The 23586-nt window shown below is 42.1% G+C and overlaps 2 protein-coding genes across 4 annotated transcripts in view; both read left to right on the forward strand.

Moving 5' to 3' along the window:
* The window catches only part of LOC117236914 (titin), a 47277-nt gene extending 28780 nt beyond the window's left edge, over nucleotides 1-18497 (forward strand). For 2 of the 3 annotated variants that reach the window (XM_033500331.1, XM_033500328.1), the window contains exons 4-6: nucleotides 5538-5977; nucleotides 6369-6571; nucleotides 6869-18497. In XM_033500331.1, coding sequence (XP_033356222.1) covers nucleotides 5538-5977; nucleotides 6369-6571; nucleotides 6869-15637 — 9412 coding nt within the window. In that variant the 3' untranslated portion in view covers nucleotides 15638-18497. The remainder of the gene's footprint in view (nucleotides 1-5537; nucleotides 5978-6368; nucleotides 6572-6868) is intronic. The other variant, XM_033500329.1, reaches the window with a different exon arrangement.
* A 736-nt stretch (nucleotides 18498-19233) lies between these two features.
* On the forward strand, nucleotides 19234-23520 carry LOC117236744 (eukaryotic translation initiation factor 5B-like). The gene is made up of 4 exons (XM_033499949.1): nucleotides 19234-19760; nucleotides 20343-20765; nucleotides 21011-22430; nucleotides 22715-23520. The coding sequence occupies exons 1-4, from the start codon at nucleotides 19627-19629 to the stop codon at nucleotides 22943-22945; spliced, it is 2208 nt and encodes a 735-aa protein (XP_033355840.1). The 5' UTR covers nucleotides 19234-19626; the 3' UTR covers nucleotides 22946-23520.
* Nucleotides 23521-23586: the final 66 nt, after the last annotated feature.

Genomic DNA, 23586 nt, shown 5'->3' on the forward strand with positions numbered 1-23586 from the left:
CCTTCGTTTAGAATTATTCTCATAATAAATCAGTCAAAAAGCGAAGGATAGAGATAAAAAAAAGTGTATTCCTAAGTCATTTATCAAATGAATATTACGAACTTTCGGTGTTTAACGCGTTTACAGAGATATAAATGGTAAAATAAATGGTAATGGATAAGTATGGAATATATTAGAGATATTCACTTGTACGTTGTAAAATGTAGAGTAAATGGTAAACGATGTTTTGGAGTAGATCAATTTATTTAATTTATCACGTTATAATTTAATGTTTTTCGAGCACAGCTTAAGCGTTTTGCACGCGACCAGCTCGCACTATTTTTGCAATCCTGTTACTTTGCCGCTATGTTCTCTCGCAGAATTAAATTAATGTTATTAATAAAATTTCATGCAACGTTAACAAGTTCGCTAACGAATCAAACGAAATTTTCTAACGAATGTTTACGAATAACAAAGCATCCGTTGTCTCATTTGACGTAAATTTGACGTAAAAGAATAAGAAAGAGTATAAAAGAGAAGTCTATGATCCACAACTGTATGATATGCAATAGTAAACAAATATATTTTCCAGTCTTTAAATTATCTTTAAATTATTATCTCGTTTATTTTACAAACATAAAAAGATCAAAGTCGTTTAAAAACCATTACATCCATCAAATCAAACATGGTTAATATCCAAAGATTAGACTCAAAACTCGCAACATGATCTACTCGATTCATCGCCCTATCTAAACCTTTGCACTCCAAATTTTATTTCAATTTCGTTATCAGCAGCTCCCAACGCTATTAAGTGTTTTATTTGAAATTCACTTTAACCAAAAAATAAGACAATTTAAATAAATAAAGGAAGAAACAAATTCACTTATATACCAGTTTTATTCACACTGTCGTTGTATTTTGTAGTTTTTAAGTGTATGATATGTCTTGAAACAATTTCCAGGATGCAATCCTGGTTTTCTTGGTCGCACGTTTCACAAAAAAAGCGACTGAAAGAACGTCGAGAGGGACTCGACAAAGGAGCTCCTGAGATAGAAACTGATGTCGAGTCACACTCGATATAACAGTGCAAAGGGTTAATTCTTATTTCACGGGCCCTTTTTCCACCAACGTCGTTAGTTCTCGATCCTCTTGTATTTCTGAAAAACAATTTGCTTATTGCATGGCCAAACTCTCGCCAAAGTTTGGTGACGCGGCACGCTTTAATATTTGTTCTCCGTGAACGTAAACAAGATCGGTCTGGGCGTGCGGTAAATTGCACCCGATAAATGTAATCTTGGTTCTCGCTAGATCGAAACGCTTGACCCGGATCGAACCGAATGCAACCGCGAGATCGGGGAAAATTGGTTGAGCGCTTATGATCGAGAGAGTAGCTTCGATTGCTAGCCAGTGATAGTCTTCCGCAACGATGATTTCTTGTACCTGATATTGCCTGTGGAATATCGCGAATACCAACAGTATCTATTACACGTTCGATTCGTAATAATTAAGCCTTCAACCGCATTCTGACGGAAAAAGATTATCGTGTTAACTTCAATGGGCCATGATATCATCGTGTTTTTTTGTACTGTATTAAGAGTTTCCTGGTGACACACCTACACAAAGTACGAATTTCGGCCGTGGTTGCCCACAGAAAAATATGAAAATTGCTCTGCACAGTTAATAATGCAGATTGGCTTTTTCAAACGCTTCACTGCTATTGTCCCATTAAAATATTTATTTTTCAGGTATTTTATAATCGGTTGGTGTTTCATGTTCGGCGCGATGGAAATGATCGATGATCGTTATTATACGTATGACTGTTATTATACGTATGTTTTGATATTAAAAAGAAAATGAAATACCCAACGATATAGATCAAAGGCTAGTTAATAATATGACGCAGTAAGAAATGTTACAATTTTCATCCGCTGTTCGATGGTTTGAGATATTCCAGTCCTCGAATATTCATATTCGAATAATTTTCTTAAAGTTCTAGATGCGTAGAATATCGTCAAACATACGAAAACGATTTATTATTGTTATTAATAGAAACAGGAGTGTAGGCTGTACCAATTCAAAGTGATTGCGCGTCGAATCGATAAAATTAGCAAACGCGAACCGCGATTATCGACGATCCATTTTAATCGATATTCAATTTTATGCGGACTGTGTGGCGATTAGCGTGTGTGCACGCGCTCCAACTCATTAAAACAGAAAGCCGCGATGATTATTCGGTGCTCATTATTCTCCGAGGTGTTGTCAGGATTAATTGGAAGCTGGTTATATCGAATCGAATCCTGGCAAAAGAAATCCCGTTTGCGTGATTCTTTTATCTCATTGAGTAAGAAATTACGCGGCAATTGCATCTCTCTCTCTCTCTCTTTCTTTTCAAATCCAGCATCCTGTTACGATTAGTCAATTTACTTGAATTCTATTGTAGCAGTCTGAGATTAAATAATTTAACTTGGAAGGAAGTGGTTACGAATGAATGCTAAACGTTAATACTACGATTATAAATGTATTTCTATTCGTACTTCATTATAATAAAAATAACCGTTATATAATAATAATAAAAACCTGTTATATGTAGCGAATCGAAAATAACAGTTACTTCGAAAATTTGTCAGGGAACCAGTATCAATAAATACGAAACTATATATAATATAAATGTAAAAGAAATATAAAGCTGAGTAGTTGGAAGGACTTGAATTTCACTTGAAACTTGGAATTCATATTTCGAGCGAGCGAAATACGTAACAGGTTCACGCTGGACTAGTGGTTTCAAATTGCTCGAAGTTAACTAATTCGGCCGGAATGCAAAAGCAAATAAAATATTTCATCGAGTTTCCATACTCGGTCTTATTACTCAGGCCGTTTGATTTCAAGTCGTTCGAGTTCAAGCAATGAGACTGGTCTGAAGGAAACTTTAAAGGCACGATGCAACCTCGGATAAACCATCGTTTTGCATCGAAATTTGGCGCGCGCACGCGCGCCTCCTGTGTGTTCCTTCCATCTTTTTTCTGTTTTTCCTCCGCTTTTTTTATCTTTTGCAAAGCCGATGCATTCGAACGCATCGGATACGTGCGGTGAATCGCGAGCAGGATGCTTGCGAAATCTCTCTTTGACAGGTTTCCAATTTCCAAATGGCCTGCCGCGAAACTGAATAGATAAAGCCTTTGCACCGGCGTGTACTTACTTTAACACGTTAATAAAATGTTTTCAGTTCTAATTAACCTTAGCGTGTCCAATCTTGTGCACGCTTTTCTGCGTTTCTTTTAAAAGTTTCTGTATTTTGTAGCCAAAGCGTGGGAAAGCCGCTCCGAATTCTCATTTTATGTTATTTTTACGTGACGCGTATCATTCTGTATAATTAGTATTTTCCATGTTGAAGTTTATGCTAAAATTATCAATATCGAAGCTTCGAACTTACCTCTAAGCTTGTCGAATAACAGCAGCATTTTTGTTGCCCGTGTAGAAGTTGAAGATCGTACGGTGTTCTATGAAAATAGAAAGAATCTGGAGTAGAAGCATTTCGTACGATTAAACGTTAGCATTTTCGGAACGATCGCGCATCAAGGTGCATTTATGATGTTCAATGTTATACATTTTTAATAGTTGATTGTGTTACGCACCGCGTCAGTCTGTCATCGATATTAAACGCACGCCAGGGGGTTGGAAAGAGGAACGTGCGTTGGCATTTTGACAAGCTACGCCCGCCTTAATTGACATGGAGATTGCTGTATCGTTGCGCGAACGTCGAACGATGTCGATATTTCCTTCGCTCGTTAATTACCAAATACGGTGTTCTGAAACAATAAATATTATCGAATCATGTTCGGTTAGTTACATGAACTGGTGAAATTGGTCGAAAATCATGCGAAATTTCGCTAATAGGAAACATAATTTTCATTTGTTCCCCTTAAATGTATCGATTAATTACATTTACACATTCAATATCGTATGCCGTATGTTCATTTCGATGCACGATGTCTCGTTTCGATCTATTATTGCAATTGCAAACTACAATTTCGAAAAGTATTTACGCCGAGTAGACAAAAAATACATTGGTTACAGAAAATCGAAACGTACACGACATATTCGTATTATTCCTAAAATTTCTAATTCTCCGAACACAGGACTATTCAAAAAATTCGATTCTAAAAGGATCGAAATGCCACGTGTATCCCAATAAACAGAATAAAATTGTTTAAACGCGTTACATCGCATTTCCTATTTTACAATCGTCATTTCGATATTATTATTGTACGTTAACGTTTATAACGTACAGAGCAGTAGAAATTTTACGAACGGTATAAAAGTGTCACCGATGTGACGATTTAAACGGCGTCGTAGACTAATCTAATACGAATGACCTCCACGGTACTTAACGCATTGAGAAACTCGTCTGAGGACGTTGAACCAAACCAGCCGCGTCTTACAGCAATCCGCTATTAACACAACATGAATGTAATTAATCGGATGTGGACTTGTGTGTGGCGTGAGACTTGGACTGGTAAACACGCGTGTCTGAAACGGGACAGGATACAAAAGGTTCTATCAAGGTTGACATTTCCATAATGTTCGATTGATCGCATGGAACGATCGTACGTACAAGAGACAAAGCACGGTTCGATAATGGCACGGGGATTTATACATTTTTTTGCCGACCAACGGTGATGAACGAGTAATCTGATGGATAGGAACGTGGATTCGATTCGAAGCGTATTTCAATTACTTAGCCCGATGAACTATGTACACGGAATCTAACGAAGCGGTCGTGAACAAGAAACATGCAACTCGTGCTAGTACGACAATGATCACGTGCGTGACTACGGTGACGTTCACGACTGCAATACCAGCCAGTTTATCAATGGGCCAACGCTGGTAATCTAGCACGGCCGAGGTGCATGAATATTCGCGAGCCACGTTGAAATCAGGCTCGATGTCCAATTAGGATTCCCTACTGACGAGAGATTAGTCGTTACACTTGGCAAGGATTTCAGTTTCACGGGACAATTAATTATTTTTCTCTTTGTTCGTTAAAATTACGGGACATTCTATAAATATTTTCATTAAAAATTTTCCACGTAGATGTTTGCAAATCCTGCGCAGCAGACCTAAGTCACGTAGCAGCAATAAATCCGTAAGTCAACAGATGTAACGATCAGTTAAGATAATTCAATGGAAAGATACTCTGGTTTTTCAAACGGAATTTCTAAAAATTCACCGATTATAATTTATCGTTAGATAATATCTTTGCGCCATATGGGAGAATTATATCGAACAGACTTGGTCTATTTAGCCGTATCGAAATACATAATTCGACACACGTCCATTACAAATTCATATTTTATTATAGTAGCTAAATATGTTATTGGTTGCAAAGTCAAAGCACAGCCACCTGATTTGGTTGGGGCAAAATTAAAAAATGTCGAGTTACTGGTTTATCAATGAGCCAACGATCGTATCATGATATTTTCACCATATTCCATCGAGCTACGACGTGCAACGAATTCTTCTAACTTTTCTATATCATGGTCGATGTTGGAATTTTTCAGACGACATCGCTGTCCGCACAATCTGCCACAAGATCACCTTGAGATTCCTCGAGATGGCCCCGTCCACGCGGTGACTTCCTATCGCGAGGAATTCGATGAGAAACACGTCGACAGGCAGACCGTGTACCACCACGAAGACCATCTTCGGATAGAAGGAGAATTCATCGGAGAGAGGCGAACAGACTATGTGGTGACAAGGGGCGAGAGAGCACCTGTAAGGAAACCGCAGGATAACCTGAAACCGGAGGGTGAGTTCATCGGTAGACCCAGGGAGGAAGCTCCAACGAAAGGAGAGAAAGCTCCAGTGAAAAAGCCGCAGGATAACTTGAAGCCAGAAGGTGAATTCATTGGAAGACCGAAGGAAGAAGCCCCGAAATATGGAGATCGAACGCCTGTCAGGCGACCTCAGGATAATCTCAGACCGGAAGGAGACTTCGACAGTGAGCTTTTCGTTTCTAACAAATTTTTTAACTCGTGCGAGGTCGAATTTTTTGACGACTATAACGAAAATTTTTGGTTTATCAATTATGAATAATGGCTGTACATTTTTCCTGATTTTATAGAGAAAGATATGGCGCGAACTGAGATTTAGAACATCGATTTCATCAGTTTAAACCATTCCTTTTTAATAGAAACTTGCAATTTCTCCCGACATTGTATGAACATTGAAGATCACCTTTTCAAGACAAATCTGAAATTTCGAGAAACGTAATATTAAAGATACCATAAATATGTTCATTTGATCATTTGATCATTTGTCGTTCTATTTGTAGTTAGATCTTTTTACTATAATTAATTCGTATTGTCGTAACATTTAACTTGTATGTGCAGGTACAACCACCACGGAGCTGGTGTTCACCGGTACACCCGGTGAACGTCCCAGACCAGTACGTCGCAACACCTATACAAAGGTCGAGGGTGAATTCATCGACTCGACCACTACAAGATCCGAATACGTCGATCATCGAACGGTTCAACGTGCCGAGATCATCAAACGTACGGATAACCTCACAGTGGGAGAGGGTGAATTCACAGTAAGTAATTTTGGAAATTGGAAATTACGGATGACAATCTTTTATTTGTATATTAACTTTCGATGGAAAATTTAAACGCGTCATACTCTCTGACAGCTTCGATAAGAAATGAAATTGTAATTTTGTAATTAAAAAATATTGAAAAACTGGCAAATATTTATTAAAAATATGATTTATCTCGTCTCGTTCTAACTTTCCCTTTACTCCGTATTAAAACGATATTCAGAAAGCGAGTCCATTGTCCCAGTTACTCTTATCTCTACACTAATCGCTGATCTAGTACGAAATGTGCTTTAGGGTACCTCTCACCATAAAGAGGATTTCCACACGTACGACATAGTTGAGAGGACACCTCGACGACGACTCGACTACACCGACGAGGATGACCGCTTCTATGGCAAGACCGATATCGTGGAAAGCACCACAACGACTCAGGAACAGTATCAAAGTTTCGATCAAACCGACTATAGAAGCACTGCCGTGATTAAACGAGATGATAATTTAAGACCAGAAGGACCGTTTGAAGGAGTGCCTCATACTAAGGACGACTACGTTGTGCCACAGATAATGAAGAGACCGGAACCGCAGAAACCCAAGGACAATTTGCGACCTGAAGGACCGTTCGAGGGAAGACCGAAAGACGATTATAAACCAACCGGAGGCGAAAGAGCAGACGTGAAGAGACCACAGGATAACTTGAAGCCCGAAGGACCGTTCGAAGGACGTCCAAAAGACGATTATTCACCGAAAACAGCTGAACGCCCGGAAGTTAAGAGACCCGAGGATAACTTGAGACCAGAAGGACCATTCGAAGGACGCCCTAAGGATGATTTCATGCCTAAAACAGCGGAAAGACCAGAAGTAAGGAGGCCTCAGGATAACTTGCGACCTGAAGGACCATTCGAAGGCCGCCCGAAGGATGATTTCACACCGAAAACAGCTGAACGTCCGGAAGTGAAGAGGCCACAAGATAATCTGAGACCCGAAGGTCCGTTCGAAGGGCGTCCAAAGGATGATTTTTCACCGAAGCGAGGTGAAAGACCAGAGGTTAGAAGACCTGAGGATAATTTGAGACCGGAAGGACCGTTCGAAGGTCGACCTAAAGACGATTACAAACCAACCAGAGGCGAAAGAGTTGATGTTAAGAGGCCTGAAGATAATCTGAGACCCGAAGGACCGTTCGAAGGGCGCCCAAAGGATGATTTCTCACCAAAAATAGCTGAACGTCCGGAAGTAAAGAGACCACAGGACAATTTGAGACCCGAAGGACCATTCGAAGGACGTCCAAAGGATGATTTTTCACCCAAACGAGGTGAAAGACCAGAAGTTAGAAGACCTGAGGACAATTTGAGACCAGAAGGACCTTTCGAAGGCAGACCCAAGGATGATTACAAACCAACGAGAGGCGAAAGAGCTGATGTTAAGAGGCCTGAAGATAATCTGAGACCAGAAGGACCGTTCGAAGGACGTCCAAAGGATGACTTTACACCAAAAACTGCTGAACGTCCGGAAGTAAGGCGGCCACAGGATAATTTAAGACCCGAAGGTCCGTTCGAAGGTAGACCTAAAGATGATTATAAACCAACCAGAGGCGAAAGAGCCGATGTTAAGAGACCTGAAGATAATCTGAGACCCGAAGGACCGTTCGAAGGACGTCCAAAGGATGACTTCACACCAAAAACAGCTGAACGTCCGGAAGTGAAGAGGCCGCAGGACAATTTGAGACCCGAAGGACCATTCGAAGGACGTCCAAAGGATGATTTTTCACCCAAACGAGGTGAAAGACCAGAAGTTAGAAGACCCGAGGATAATTTGAGACCAGAAGGACCTTTCGAAGGCAGACCCAGGGATGATTACAAGCCAACCAGAGGCGAAAGAGCTGATGTTAAGAGGCCTGAAGATAATCTGAGACCCGAAGGACCGTTCGAAGGACGTCCAAAGGATGACTTCACACCAAAAACAGCTGAACGTCCGGAAGTGAAGAGGCCACAGGACAATTTGAGACCCGAAGGACCATTCGAAGGACGTCCAAAAGATGATTTTTCACCCAAACGAGGTGAAAGACCAGAGGTTAGAAGACCTGAGGATAATCTGAGACCGGAAGGGCCGTTCGAAGGTCGACCTAAAGATGATTTCTTGCCGAAAACGGCGGAAAGGCCAGAAGTGAGAAGACCTCAGGATAATTTAAGACCTGAAGGACCATTCGAAGGACGACCTAAAGATGATTTCTCACCGAAAATAGCTGAACGTCCAGAGGTAAAGAGACCACAAGATAATTTGAGACCGGAAGGTCCATTCGAAGGACGTCCTAAGGACGATTTCACACCGAAAACAGCTGAACGTCCAGAGGTAAAGAGACCACAAGATAATTTGAGACCGGAAGGTCCATTCGAAGGACGTCCTAAGGACGATTTCACACCGAAAACAGCTGAACGTCCAGAGGTAAAGAGACCACAAGATAATTTGAGACCGGAAGGTCCATTCGAAGGACGTCCTAAGGACGATTTCACACCGAAAACAGCTGAACGTCCAGAAGTCAAAAGACCACAGGACAATCTTCGACCTGAAGGACAATTTGAAGATCGACCAAGACACGAATATACCCCTGGTGAGAGACGTACACCTATTAAACATCCAGATAACTTGTATCCCGAAGGAGAATTCGAGAGACCATCGCCTGTCCCGTATGGTCCCGGTGAAAGAGCGCCGATTGTCCGACATCCGGATGAGCTGTTTCCTGAAGGCGATTTTCCAGGTAGAGAACGTGTTCCATTCGTCCCAGCTGAACGTAGAACACCCATTAAGCACGATGATAACCTTCGTCCTGAGGGACCTTTCGAAGGTAGACCTAAGGATGATTATAAACCAACGAGAGGTGAACGTGCTGATGTGAAGCGTCCTCAAGATAACTTGAAATCGGAGGGTCCATTTGAAGGAAGGCCTAAAGATGATTACAAACCAACCAGAGGTGAGCGTGCGGACGTGAAACGTCCAGAAGATAATTTGAAGCCAGAGGGTCCGTTCGAAGGAAGACCTAAAGATGATTTCTTACCGAAAACGGCGGAAAGGCCAGAAGTAAGAAGGCCTCAGGATAACTTGCGACCTGAAGGTCCATTTGAAGGACGCCCTAAGGACGATTTCACACCGAAAACAGCTGAACGTCCAGAAGTCAAAAGACCACAGGACAATCTTCGACCTGAAGGACAATTTGAAGATCGACCAAGACACGAATATACCCCTGGTGAGAGACGTACACCTATTAAACATCCAGATAACTTGTATCCCGAAGGAGAATTCGAGAGACCATCGCCTGTTCCTTATGGTCCCGGCGAAAGAGCGCCGATTGTCCGACATCCGGATGAGCTGTTTCCTGAAGGCGATTTTCCAGGTAGAGAACGTGTTCCATTCGTCCCAGCTGAACGTAGAACGCCCATTAAGCACGATGATAACCTTCGCCCTGAGGGACCTTTCGAAGGAAGACCTAAAGATGATTTCTCACCGAAAACAGCTGAACGTCCGGAAGTGAGGAGGCCTCAGGACAATTTGAGACCAGAAGGTCCTTTCGAAGGAAGACCTAAAGACGATTACAAACCAACTAGAGGAGAACGTGCCGACGTAAAACGTCCTCAAGATAATTTGAAACCTGAAGGACCCTTCGAAGGTCGTCCAAAAGATGATTTCTCTCCGAAAACTGCCGAACGTCCCGAGGTTCGAAGACCTCAGGACAATTTGTATCCTGAAGGCGAATTCGAGAGGCCAGAAAAGCCTACGGTTGGTCCAGCAGAGAAACGTACACCGATTAAACATCCAGATAACCTCAAACCCGAAGGAGAATTCGTTGGTAAGCCTAAAGATGATTTCACTCCGACTAAAGGCGACAGAGCTGTTGTTAAAAGACCTGAAGACAATTTGAAACCAGAAGGTCCATTCGAGGGCAGGCCTAAGGACGACTATCAACCGGTTCATGGCGAACGAATGGATATCATCAGACGCACGGACAACCTTCGAATGGAAGGTAACATCGAAACTTACAGATCAAGAGACGAATATACGGACTTCTTAATTCGTGAGAGAGCCGAAGTTACCAAGTATCAAGACAATTTGCGTATGGAAGGCGAATTTATCGATGTTAGGACCAGAGACGATTTTAAGGTTGTAAGGGGCGAGAGAGTTGATATAGTGAAGCATCCTGACAATTTGAGACCGGAGGGTCCATTCGAGGGTCGTCCAAAGGACGATTATTCTCCTAAGAGAGCAGAGAGACCGGAAGTAAAGAGACCAGAAGATAATCTCAAACCAGAAGGAGAATTTATTGGCAGACCAAAAGAAGAAGCGCCTAAACAAGGTGAGAGAGCTCCGATTAAGAAACCTAAAGACAATTTGCGACCTGAAGGGGAATTTGAGAGGCCAGAGAAGCAACCTGTTGGTCCTGCTGAAAAGAGAACTCCGATCAAACATGCTGATAATTTGAAACCAGAAGGGGAATTTGAAAGACCTAAACCAGAAGAGTTTAGACCCGCTGAAAGGCCAATTGTCAAGAAACCAACAGACAATCTAAAACCAGAAGGAGACTTCGTTGGTCGGCCCAAAGAGGAAGCACCGCGAAAGGGCGAAAGAGCGGACGTAAAGAGACCAAAGGACAATTTATATCCTGAAGGAGAATTCGAAGTTCCGGAGAGGAAGCCTGTAGGTCCAGCTGAGAGAAGAACACCGATCAAACACGAGGATAATTTGCGCCCTGAAGGTGATTTTGAAAGACCGCAACCTGAAAAATTCAGGCCTGCCGAGAGACCAGTTGCGAAGAGACCTCAAGACAACTTGAAACCTGAAGGAGAATTTATTGGACGACCAAAGGAAGAGTCACCGACTAAGGGAGAGAGAGCCGATGTTAAGAGACCAGAAGATAACCTGAAACCAGAAGGTGCTTTCGAAAGACCTGAGAAGCAACCCTTGGGGCCAGCTGAGAAACGTACTCCTATTAAACATCCTGATAACTTGAAACCTGAAGGCGACTTTATCGGAAAGCCAAAAGAAGAAGCTCCTAAACGCGGAGAACGCGCAGATATTAAGAGACCACAAGATAATCTACGTCCAGAAGGTGAATTTGAGAAACCAGAAAAATCTCCAGTGAAACCTGCTGAGAGAAGATCTCCGATTAAACATCCCGATAATTTGAAACCTGAAGGAGAATTCGTTGGTAGACCAAAGGACGATTACAAACCGACTAGAGGAGAACGCGCCGATGTTAAAAGACCCGAGGATAATCTTAAACCCGAGGGACCATTCGAAGGTCGTCCAAAAGACGATTTTGTCCCCGTTCGTGGTGAACGAGTAGATATCGTCAAACGTACGGACAACTTGCGAATGGAAGGAAATATAGAGACTTACAGATCCAGAGATGAATATACGGACTTCTTAATTCGCGAAAGAGCCGAGGTCACTAAATATCAGGACAATTTGCATATGGAGGGCGAGTTCACTGATATCAGAACGAGAGACGATTTCAAGGTAGTGAAAGGAGAGCGTGTAGATATCGTGAAACATCCGGATAATCTGAAACCGGAAGGTCCGTTCGAGGGTCGACCGAAAGACGATTACTCACCTAAAAAAGCAGACAGACCAGAGATCAAAAAACCAGAGGACAATCTGAAACCCGAGGGAGAATTCGAAAGACCTGAAAAGAAACCTGTTGGTCCAGCGGAAAGACGTTCACCTATAAAACACGATGACAATTTGAAACCTGAAGGTGAATTTATCGGACGTCCGAAGGAGCAGGCACCGAAGAAAGGTGAAAGAGCAGACGTGAAGAAGCCAAAGGACAATCTGAAACCGGAAGGTACCTTTGACAGGCCAGAGAAGAAGCCGATGGGTCCTGCTGAGAGGCGCAGTCCGATTAAACATCCGGATAATTTAAAAACACAGGGAGAATTCGTTGGTCGTCCTAAGGAAGAAACGCCATTGAAGGGCGAACGTGCGGATATTACCAGGCCGAAGGATAATCTAAGACCGGAAGGGGAATTCCAGAGACCGCAGAAGTCGCCTGTTGGTCCAGCCGAGAAGAGAACGCCTATACGTCACGAAGACAATCTTCATCCTGAAGGAGAATTCGTAGGAAGACCTAAAGACGACTTTACTCCAAAACGGGTTGATAGGCCGGTTCAGAAGAAGCCAAAGGATAACTTGAAACCGGAGGGTGAATTCATAGGCAAGCCTAAGGATGATTATAAGCCTACAAAGGGCGAGAGAACAGAGATAGTCGTTCACAGAGATAATTTGAAAATGGAGGGTGATATGGATGTACGTCGGTCAAGAGACGATTACAGGACGATCACCAAGGTGGAAAGAGTCGATGTAGTTCGTCGAGAGGATAACCTGAAGATGGAGGGTGAATTCGTGGATATTCGAAGGCGAGATGACTACAGAGTGACACGCGGTGAACGTAGCGAGATTATCAGACACGAAGATAATTTGAGACCCGAAGGAGAATTCGATAGACCCGATACGTGTCCGATTGGTCCAGCTGAGAGAAGAACGCCTATCAAGCATCCTGATAATTTGAAACCTGAAGGGCAATTCGCTCAGCGTCCTAAGGCTCCTACGCCAACCAAAGGAGAAAGGGCTCCGATTAAGAAACCTAAAGATAATCTTAGACCCGAAGGAGAATTCGACAGACCCGAGAAGGCGCCTGTTGGTCCTGCAGAGAGAAGAACACCGATTAAACATCCTGATAATTTGCACCCAGAAGGAGATTTTATTGGGAGACCAAGACAAGACACGCCAACTAAAGGGGACCGAGCTGACGTGAAGAGACCAAAGGACAATTTACATCCTGAAGGTGATTTTGCTAAACGAACGCCTCAGAAGGTTGGTCCAGCCGAGAGACGCACACCGATTCGTCACGAGGACAACCTTCATCCCGAAGGAGACTTCTATATGGTGCCTAAAGACGATTTCACACCTAAGAGAGGCGAACGAGCGCCAGTTAGAAAGCCGCAAGATAATCTGAGGCCAGAAGGCGAGATGGATGTCAGTCCATCTTCTAAAGATGACTATAGACACGTGAACGGAGAACGAATGGAAGTTCGTCGACACGAGGATCATCTGAGAATGGAAGGAGAGATAGACGTTCGTAGATCCAGGGACGATTACAAGAAGATCACGAAGGTGGAAAGGGTGAATGTTAGGAAGCACGAGGATAACCTCAAGATGGAAGGTGAATTTATCGATGTACGCAGGAAAGATGATTACACGTACGTAGTCAGCGAACGTACGCCGGTTAAGAAGCATCCTGACAATCTTCGACCGGAAGGAGACTTCGAAAGGCCTGGAAAGTCTCCTCTGGGACCAGGTGAAAGACGTTCGCCTATTAAACATCCCGATAACCTGAAACCAGAAGGTGATTTCGAGCGTAGGACACCGGAGAAGGTTGGTCCGATAGAACGTCGATCTCCAATTCGTCAAGTGGACAATTTGAAACCAGAAGGAGACTTCGTCGGAAGACCTCGCGACGATTTCACACCGAAGAGAGGAGAAAGAGCGGAGGTAATTCGTCGAGAGGATAACTTGAAGATGATCGGCGAGTTCCAAGACTCGACTTCTCAGAGATCCACGTACACGGTGGTTCGTGGAGAACGCGCTGAGATTAAACGTCACGAGGATAATTTGAAGGTGAGCACAGGTGCCATGGAAACGAAGACAACCTCCAGAGACACGTTTACGCCAGCTAAGAAAGAAGTTTCTCCGCCTGGTAGAGCTGTAACTCGCAGACATCACATGGAGTCTTCGATTACCTTAGGAGACGACACTTCTACGATGTCTACGACTACTCAGAGAAACTACAACACTTTCACCAAACGCACTGCCAAGGAAGTTGCCGCAAAGATAAACAGCATGGAAACAGATACCAGGAGAAGCGTTTCATCTGAATCGAAGACCGTAGAAAATGGAACGACGATTACGACTACGAAGAGAACGAGTGGAGAGAGAATGTCATCGACTCAGAACGTTCAGCACCAATCTCAGCGTGTGATAACGGAGCATCGTGCCATACAACCCGATGGTCCTCAGCCAGACTCTAGAAAGTCTCTGTCACCTGTTTCAGGCAATCAGCACTACATAAGCGAACACCATCAAAGAGCACAGTCAAGCGAAAGACATTTAAGATCGCAGAATGTGACTCAAACGCGACGAGTTATCGACGACAGGTCTCTCGCGGATGTGCAAAACCACCAGGGTGTCATGGTCGATGGAAGATACAGCGAACAGCAGAGGCAGCAAATCGAAAAACATCAGCAAGAGACAAGCAAAAGGGACTACGTTAACACTCAGCACATCGAGTCTCGACAGACTGCAACCAGACAGAAGCAGCAACACGAACAGCACACAGTTTCCAGCCAAGCTCGCTATAATTCCAACCAGACGAGCAGTGCCGAGTTCAGGCAAGCCATCAGCGGCCAATCTATGGAGAAATTGCAAATGGACGGTGCTGTGACGAAGACCAGTCACCACAGGAAGAACGTAATCTCTTCATCGTCCGCGGACGTTACTAACTCGGTTCTTCACAGACGCAGAGCCACTTCGTCCACGGAGGCTCTTCACACGATCTCTTCGACAGCCGCTGATCAAAAGAAGAGTATCTCGAATTTGGCAGAGAGCGGCCAGTACATCAGCAATTCGAGTCAGAGCAGCGATCGACGTAGTTTGACCTCTTTACACCGCAGCACTAAAGAAGGAAATCCTTGGGCGTCGTCGACTTACGAACGTCCACAGAGAATCGTTCGACAGGACAATTTAACAGTAGGTGGCAAGTTCTATTCTCATAGTGAGGCGAAGAATTATGGAAATTTCACCAGTCAAAAGGTAGAAAGAGTACACAGACAGGCGAACGTCTCGCACATCAATTTAGGAGATGGAAGCATGGTCACTTCGAGCATGTACAAGAAGGAGTACACGCCCAGACACAAAGGACCCTGTCCTGCGGCGCTTATCGAGGCTAAACAGACGCCTTTCAAGCACACCAGAGACACGCAGAAGCACAAGTTCTATATGCCCGTCATCTCTAATTAAAATAAGTTTCCTTTTCTGCCATAGAGATTATACGATAAAAGCAACTGTAACAGTCGAAGGGTCTCGAGATATTATTTGTTTCTTTTCGCGAGGTTTTTCAGTACATTTAGTATTTTCTTCTGGATGAAGCGTACAGTACTGGTCGGAAATTTGGAATCATTGTAATCGAATGATTTAAGAATTTTGCGTTAACCGGGAAAGCTCTCTCGTTGAAGATTTATCTAAGCGAAAGGAATCATTGTCGATATTTACAGTATTAATTTCGAATCGATATCGAAACCGGTAGAGTCCGAGATTTAAAAAGAAATCTCGGCTGGGAATTTTCTATTATTTTAAAAACTTGTTTCGCTAAATATTTATTCAAATGACGGAAATTGCTATTAATACGTAAAGCGTGGATTTCAAAGTAACACGAAAATTAGCGAAAATTTCGATGTAAATGCAATTAAAAAAGTACGTAATTCCAAATTTGTGATCGGTAGCGTACACTCCAAACATCGGAGGTTCGTTATACATCTCGATTGGGATTAGGTCTAAGCTAAATTTGCGGGCTGTGATGAACTCGTGTCGTTCGATATTTATTTCGTCAAGAATCTCTAGATATCCCGTTCGTCGCTCTGTAATCGGCGTGATCGTTGCAACAGAGGATCGATACCGACATATGGAACTGTGTGAATTACTTAGAAAAGTACACTTTTATGCGCGTAAACGTATACATACATAAAATATATACATACACACATATGCATATATCCGTACCATGTCAATATAATAATAGTTTTATCCTTCGAAAAGGATAAGGTGAGCGCGATGTTGAAAAAAGTACTTCGTCGATATAAAAATGGTTATCGATCAAAAAAAAAAAAAAAAAAAAAAAGACTAATGATACTTGAACTGAGAGATGCGGATGCGAGATGACATGCAGATGAAAAATCGAGTTAAGATTTATTTTCACCTTAAGCCACGTGTATTACAAAGCAATAACTAGAGCTTAAATCCGTGATACGGACGAATCTGATTGAAACATTAGGTTCGACCGATATTTAGAATAGATGCGACGTTTCAAGTCGCACGTAGCGTTCTTTCTCGACCAGCTTCGTTTTTTATATTTAACCGTTTCTTTCGCCTTGCTGACAAATAGACTGCGGATGCTTATGCATTTGTGGAAAATTTAACAGTAGGAAAATGCATATAACGCGCGGGAACATCTGATATATCCGTCACAGGTGAGAAATACGACGGTTTTTTTTTTTTTATCATAAAGCAAATTTATATTAAAACTGTTCTTCGCGCATGATTTTCAGGCTACTGTCATTTTCCTGAAATTCGATTAAATTAGCTGATATTCCTTCCTTACGATATATCCATCGACTATCGTCGACAAGCTTACACGTATCTGCGAATCTACATATCAAGTTATGCCTTTCTTTAACTGTTTCATATCGAAACGAGATTTTTCGTTTTAAAAAATATATGAAATCGTACGGTAAAAATCGGAAAATAAAAAAAAAAGAACGGACTTGTCATACTTTTCCCCCGTAGTCCTCGTATTTAACGAATGAAAAAGAAATCTTACGTTGCATCATTCTACTTGTACTCGTAGAAAGTATGAAAATATCAATTACGGTATAAACATCCACAGTCTACCGATAACCGTATCATCCCCCGTCCTCTATGTTTTCTTTAACAACCCCGTGATTTACATTAACCCTCAGTATCGTTCGAATAGACGAGTCATGTACGTTGCGACGTTAACATTTCCGGCAGGGCTTCGCGAAGAAGTCGAGCGTTTTCCGGTTTCATCGGTTCGTTCGACGCTACGATGCTTGTTCCCGTTATGGAACGAATTATTATATTATTCATTTTTTGTTTCCTATCTTTTTTTATTCTTTCGCCTTTTTACTTTGATCCGTTTACACCAGGTGTTATGTGTTGTCGATCGAATAAAAATGTTTCGCAATTACTTCTTGACCTTGCATTTCCCCTCCTCGAGTACCACTTCGGTTATTCTCTGGCTTTTCTTTCAATTGTATTTTATATAATCGTTGCATTTAGTCCTTTTGATAACGTTTAAATCGTAATAGATGATCGTCTGATAGGTGATAGATTATACGCGTAGGTGTATGGTTACACGTAACTGCATTCGAGTCACGAAACAAGATTTTCATTTCACCAGACCAAGAGCTGTTCGCGAGGAATGTGAACAACGAGAGCTCCATGGACTTGGCTACAGTTTCTTTTATTTTATTCGAAGACCACGAGGAAAGAATACGATAAGCGGTGTATATCTTTAAACCTGAGAAATTGTGTCGCTTCTTAGCCGCCAGCTGACATCGAGAAACTAAGAGCTCGGTAAAAATAAACTTGTCACGTTTTCCCCGTGTGCTCTTCGTTTTCCTACACGTATAACTAACTCGTTCTGTTAACCTGATTTAAGTAGATGATTACACGTTCAACTTATATTTTATGCGTTTAGCCTTTTCTTACTAATTCTACAGCGAACGATGAACAACTCGAGTATGTATACTAAGATTTACGTATCATCGAGTGAAAGAATTTTATCGTAACACTTACAGAAGCAAACAGGATCACGATGACACCGATCGCATTAAGATGTTGTAAATACGTGCGATCGAATTTAGCAGCGTTGTTAACGAAACTAGAAAGCAACCGTTTGTTATAAAATATTTGTATCCGAAGTTATTATCACGACCTTGTCGAATGAGTTTCTACGGATTGTAACAATGCGGACAAATGGAAGAGAAGTGAGAAACATCGTTCGAATATGGTTTATGTGTAAGTACGTATAACGTGTCATCGTGTCTAATTCGTAATAAAGAAATTATTTTCTGTATCGTAATTTACTTTCTCACAAATCCAACCTTCGCAAACTGTATACGCGTAGAAGTTACATCGAGGCGAATTTTCATCGATAACAGACGAACAGTCGTTTCGCTTCGAATAATTAGAAAGTTAAGTTTCAGGTTTTCGCTGAAACGAAAACAGTTGTAACAATTCTACGATAATGATAAGTAAATAATAAGATTTCCGATCAACGCCTAAATCAAATTTCGAAATTCGCTAACACTTTCCAATCGAACATAAAGATACCGTCTAACACTTTGACTGCTACGTTGACCAGCCAACGCTTGAACTTCTTACAGTTGTAAAAATCGAATGAAAATTGACAGTTAGGGCATTTTGAATATAACCGATAAATAGAAGATACTTTGAAATAAAAAGTGCCCCATTGAACGATTAAACATTTTTATTAGAACATCAAAAAAAAAAAAAAAAAAAAAATGAGAACAAATCTTGCATCTAATAGTGCACTATGTTTGCATCCATATCTTTGATGGGTAATCTACGAATATTATTATAAACACACCTCAGAAAATAATCGTAAATGCAGCTTTATGATCATATGATTGAAGTTAGAAGTGCGAACATACCTTGCTATTATATATAGAATGAGCAAATACTGTTTACTAATATCTTTTACACGTTTCAACAGTCCAGAAGGACGTTTTGCTTACGACGAAATAACGAATGCGAATGGTTTGTTGAAATAAACGATGTCTTGTTATAATATGTCGCTATCAACTGTTACCAAGGCGTCATCCGTGACCACCAATAAAATAAACGGTCCATTGGAGAAGAATGTTGTCTTACATCATCAATTTATTATTATTTTGTCATTATATGCTTTGAATAATAAGAATACTCCCGTGGCGTCCTGAACCAAAACATGTGATTCCGGCGTGACAGTCAAAGTGTTAAAACGAGGATTCACCGATCATTACGTGATTTATTGCCATGACTACGTGGCATCGATCGTAACAAAAGCAGCCTCTCGATCGAACTCGATCGAATGCTGCTCCATATTCACGCAGCAGCAACGTCGTCCGATACGTTTTCTCAAAAATCAGTAAAAATCAAAATATGAAAGTAGCTCGCACGTCCGGTTATTCGTAGAAATCTACACTACGATGCTCCTTTTGCCACACCATGCACGAACGATTCCAGCTAAACTGTGCCTGCATCCTCGTCCTGTCGATAATACTTCAATCGTTCGTTTCTTACTGCTATCCAGAGTTTTTCAAAGACGCATCCAGGTACCGAAGTATGCCTTACGCGTTTCTTCTTCGTCTATCTGTAATTTATTATCCGTTGCTGTTTCTCCAATTTCATACAGTAGAATTTCGTTCGTACGGACCGCAGCATCTGTTTCAACGAAATTTTTACTTACCGTTAGAACTTAAAGGAACTTTTGCCGATCGAGTTCACTTCTCTGAACACGAATTTAGGATACGCTGCTCGAAATAAACGGAGAATCATATTACGAGTGGTTTCATCGCGTAAATTAAGCGAGCAAAAGCTAATAACTAATAAAATAATAATAATAACAAATAGTTTCTGGCAAATTGACACAAGTTTTTATAGCTTCAGCCATCGATATTTTATTATACAGCTATCGATTTCCTTATATATATATGTATACGTATAATATAGTAAATTATACAACAATTAAATATAAATAATCAGAATATATAATATAATTACTTATTTACTCATGAGCTCCAATTAAATGGAATGCTTGGAACGACTCGACAGGTTTATGTACAAATGGAATTCTACCGTCACCCATAAATTGTTTCTTTATATCCAATTAGACATCTTGTGGTTGCTTCTCTTCTGTTCTCAGTAACGCGCAAGCCAATGGTTACGTAATCGAGAACCAAAACAGCAAATTAGATCCATCGATCGAGCGAATTTTTCGGTCGGCCGGTGAACAAAGAAACGATCTAATTAATTCGAAACGCAACATCGACGCTAAAGAGAGCGGCAAAGCTGCGCAGGTCGAGGACGCTGATAAGCGTGCACGGGTGAAACGTGATAACGCTGTTAAAAAGAGCACTACGAAGAGTTTGAACGAAGCGGCGAAGGACGAAAAACGTTCGACTTCTAACAAAGCTGGTAAAAGTGCTTCGAGAATCGATCGCTCTTCCAGAGATCTTCCGAAGCTTCCAGACAAAGATTACGAGGCCCCTGTTGATCAGGAAAAATTCGAGTACGCGGACGAAGCTGAAGACGAGTCCGCAGTTGGTTCAAAACACAAAGAAACCAGGTATTTTCGCGTGTAGAATGAACGATTGCCAGTAGACCGTGGACTATAACGGAAATTTATATTTTTGACGATATAATTTAGAAAGTAGAATCTTGACGTAAAATTGGTGTCACTTAGCAACTTATAGAAATCGCTTTTCTTCGAAGACGAATCAACTTATTACTTAACCCGATACGATACATGCAACGTTATCGCATAATACGTAAAGCGTATGATATAAGTTAACTTATGTGTAAAATGTTCAGGTACAAGGGCAACGACCATGTAAACGAAGATTCTGCGAGATTTATCGATCAGGAAGAAAGATCTAACTTGTACGATGACTTCGAATCGAAAGACGTGGTGAAAAGAGGAATTTCCGGCTCTGAGGACTACGAAGAGATGGACGACGACGCTCTTGCAGCTGCAGAAGACACTGCAGCCTTAGAAGACAATGCATCGGACGAAGAAACCGATAAAAGAAAGGTGCACGGTGACGTTCGAGTGAAGAGGGACCACGAAAATTCGAAAGAAACGGACAACGCCGAGGTTGCTGGGAAAGCAGCGAATCTTGCAACGTCTAGCGATCTGTCTAGCGATCAAAAAACCGCAGAGACGTCCTTAAAACGAGACACCGCTACTGACAAGGATAGCAAAGTAGCCGAGGCTCGAGTAACCAAAGCTGACAAGGATTCCAACGATCAGTCGAAAAGGAACGTAGTTGACAAGAACGAGAATGAAGCGTCGAAGATCAATTGCGATCGCGAAACGGATAATTCGAAGCAGCCATCGACGTCAAACGACCAAAAACCAACGATCGAAGGCAGCGAAACTGCGAAAATCCTGGCTCAAGGAAGCGAAGAGGCTACAGGAGACGCGAAAACGCGGGAAATTAATTTGTCCGGTAACGACAAGGCAGCCAACGAGTTGGTCGGTGACGCTTCTGGCGTTAAAGAAACCTCGAAAGCTGAGGAGTCGAAAATTGCCGACGTAGCCAGCAGCGCAGACGCGGCGAAAGTGGAAGTTGTGGCGAACGCGGCGGAAACATCGGCTGCGGATGATTCTGAGAAATTAGCGAATTCGAAGAACGAAGCTGAGACTGCGGAACAGATAGACGAAGACTATCAGAAACGGGTGGAGGAGCAGATCCAGCGAAAGATCGATTCGATCAAAGAGCAGATTAAACGAGAGATCGAGGAGAACCAGCGCCTTAAGGACATCGAGGAGAATAACGCGAGATTCGACGAATTGCGCGAATTGGAAGAAGACGAGGAAGAACAGGCTCCGGAGGTCGCACTGACCGGAGATGACGCGCCTAAGAGATCTGTCGCGGATAGAAATTCCGGCAAGTCTCGGATTCGTGATAACGTGGAGAAACAGTCGATAAAGAGGAAAAAGAGACAAGACAGCGGTCAGGAAAAGACGCGAGACGCTAGTGACTCGAGTTCGAATAAAAAATCTTGGCCGAGAACGGTGAAGAAGCGATCGATAATGCAATCGGAAACGATACCAAAGAAACACGCGCGACAGGCGTTTTTGACGAGAACCGATCGGAAGAAGAAGAGAAAAAGAAGATCTAAAAATTCTATGTTGATCCCGGAACAACGTAACGTCAAGCTGGAGGAAAGTCTACCGGCTGATTACACGTTGGACTCGAACTTACGAGGGGCACTTGCTGATGCAAAGGTGAAAGAAGGGAATTAATCATCGTTAACTTGTTGACCGGGTTGTTCTTTAAACTTTTGTGGAATTACGAAATTAAAAATTCACGGTAGACACGAGTCTCAGTCTTTGCAGAAGGGAAAATTTGTACAGCGAGTACTCTTGTACAAACGTGATGTAATTTATAATTCGGCAAAAAAAAATGGGATGGTTAAATAATGAGATTATTCAAACGGCGAGTTAACTCGTCTTCCCGGTTAACAGGTTAATTTCTACGAGCGTCATTAAACGAATGGTTCCGTCGGTAGCCGAGCGCGTCGAAGATGACGGAAGACGAAAAGGCAGTGGCAGAACAGGGTTCTTTGTTAGAGAAAAGATCCGATTCCGTGGCGTCGCTAACGGGTAGTAACGAAGAAATGGGGCCACTGGCGACGGAATACGGGGAAGCTTTCGGCGGCTTGAATGGAGATCCAGGGATGGCGTTAGCTAGATTTAAAAGGATCAAACGAGTCCTCAGACCTCCAGCTTCCAAGACCTAGCGCTAGATTAAAAAAGGATACGAAATTTTACGCCGATTCAATTGACATCGCGTGCAGCGATGTTAATCGAAAGATATTCGATGGAAAACAATATTAGCAAACGATAGGTACATTAATTAGCTGTAGAGGTTCGTTTATAGAGTACACGTAAGTCTATTTAAGACTTGTCAAGAGCAGAGAAATTTTGTAAGAAGACTAAGTGTTAATGGTTGATAGAGAAACATTGGTTTTGGTAATCGGTACATATAATCAGTCGTTGATACAGTTCGGTATTTCGAATACCTTGGAATACAATGCGTTTCTAATATTCTTCTCGTACCGTATCATATCATTTTTTAAAACGGAAGTCACGTCGTGTGACGTACAGTTTCGCGCATAGTTTCGAATATTTAATCCTCGACCGATGAATAAACTGCACGCCCTGTTGCACCTTCGATCCGATTAAGTAGAACGAGTCGATGCTGTTCAAACTTCCGTGCGCAATTCTGTTAAATAATAAAGAAAAACACTTTGAGACAAGCGACGCGCGTCGTAGACGAGATGTAGCAATAAAAATCAAAATTCGTATATCGGAATTTTATTGAGAAAAAAGACATATATATATTTGAATTACCTGGACGATCCACGTGGTTGGATGGCGG

The sequence above is a fragment of the Bombus vosnesenskii genome, unplaced genomic scaffold (assembly GCF_011952255.1).
Source record: "Bombus vosnesenskii isolate JDL3184/JDL3185 unplaced genomic scaffold, Bvos_JDL3184-5_v1.1 scf7180000013352, whole genome shotgun sequence".
Lineage (NCBI taxonomy): Eukaryota > Metazoa > Arthropoda > Insecta > Hymenoptera > Apidae > Bombus > Bombus vosnesenskii.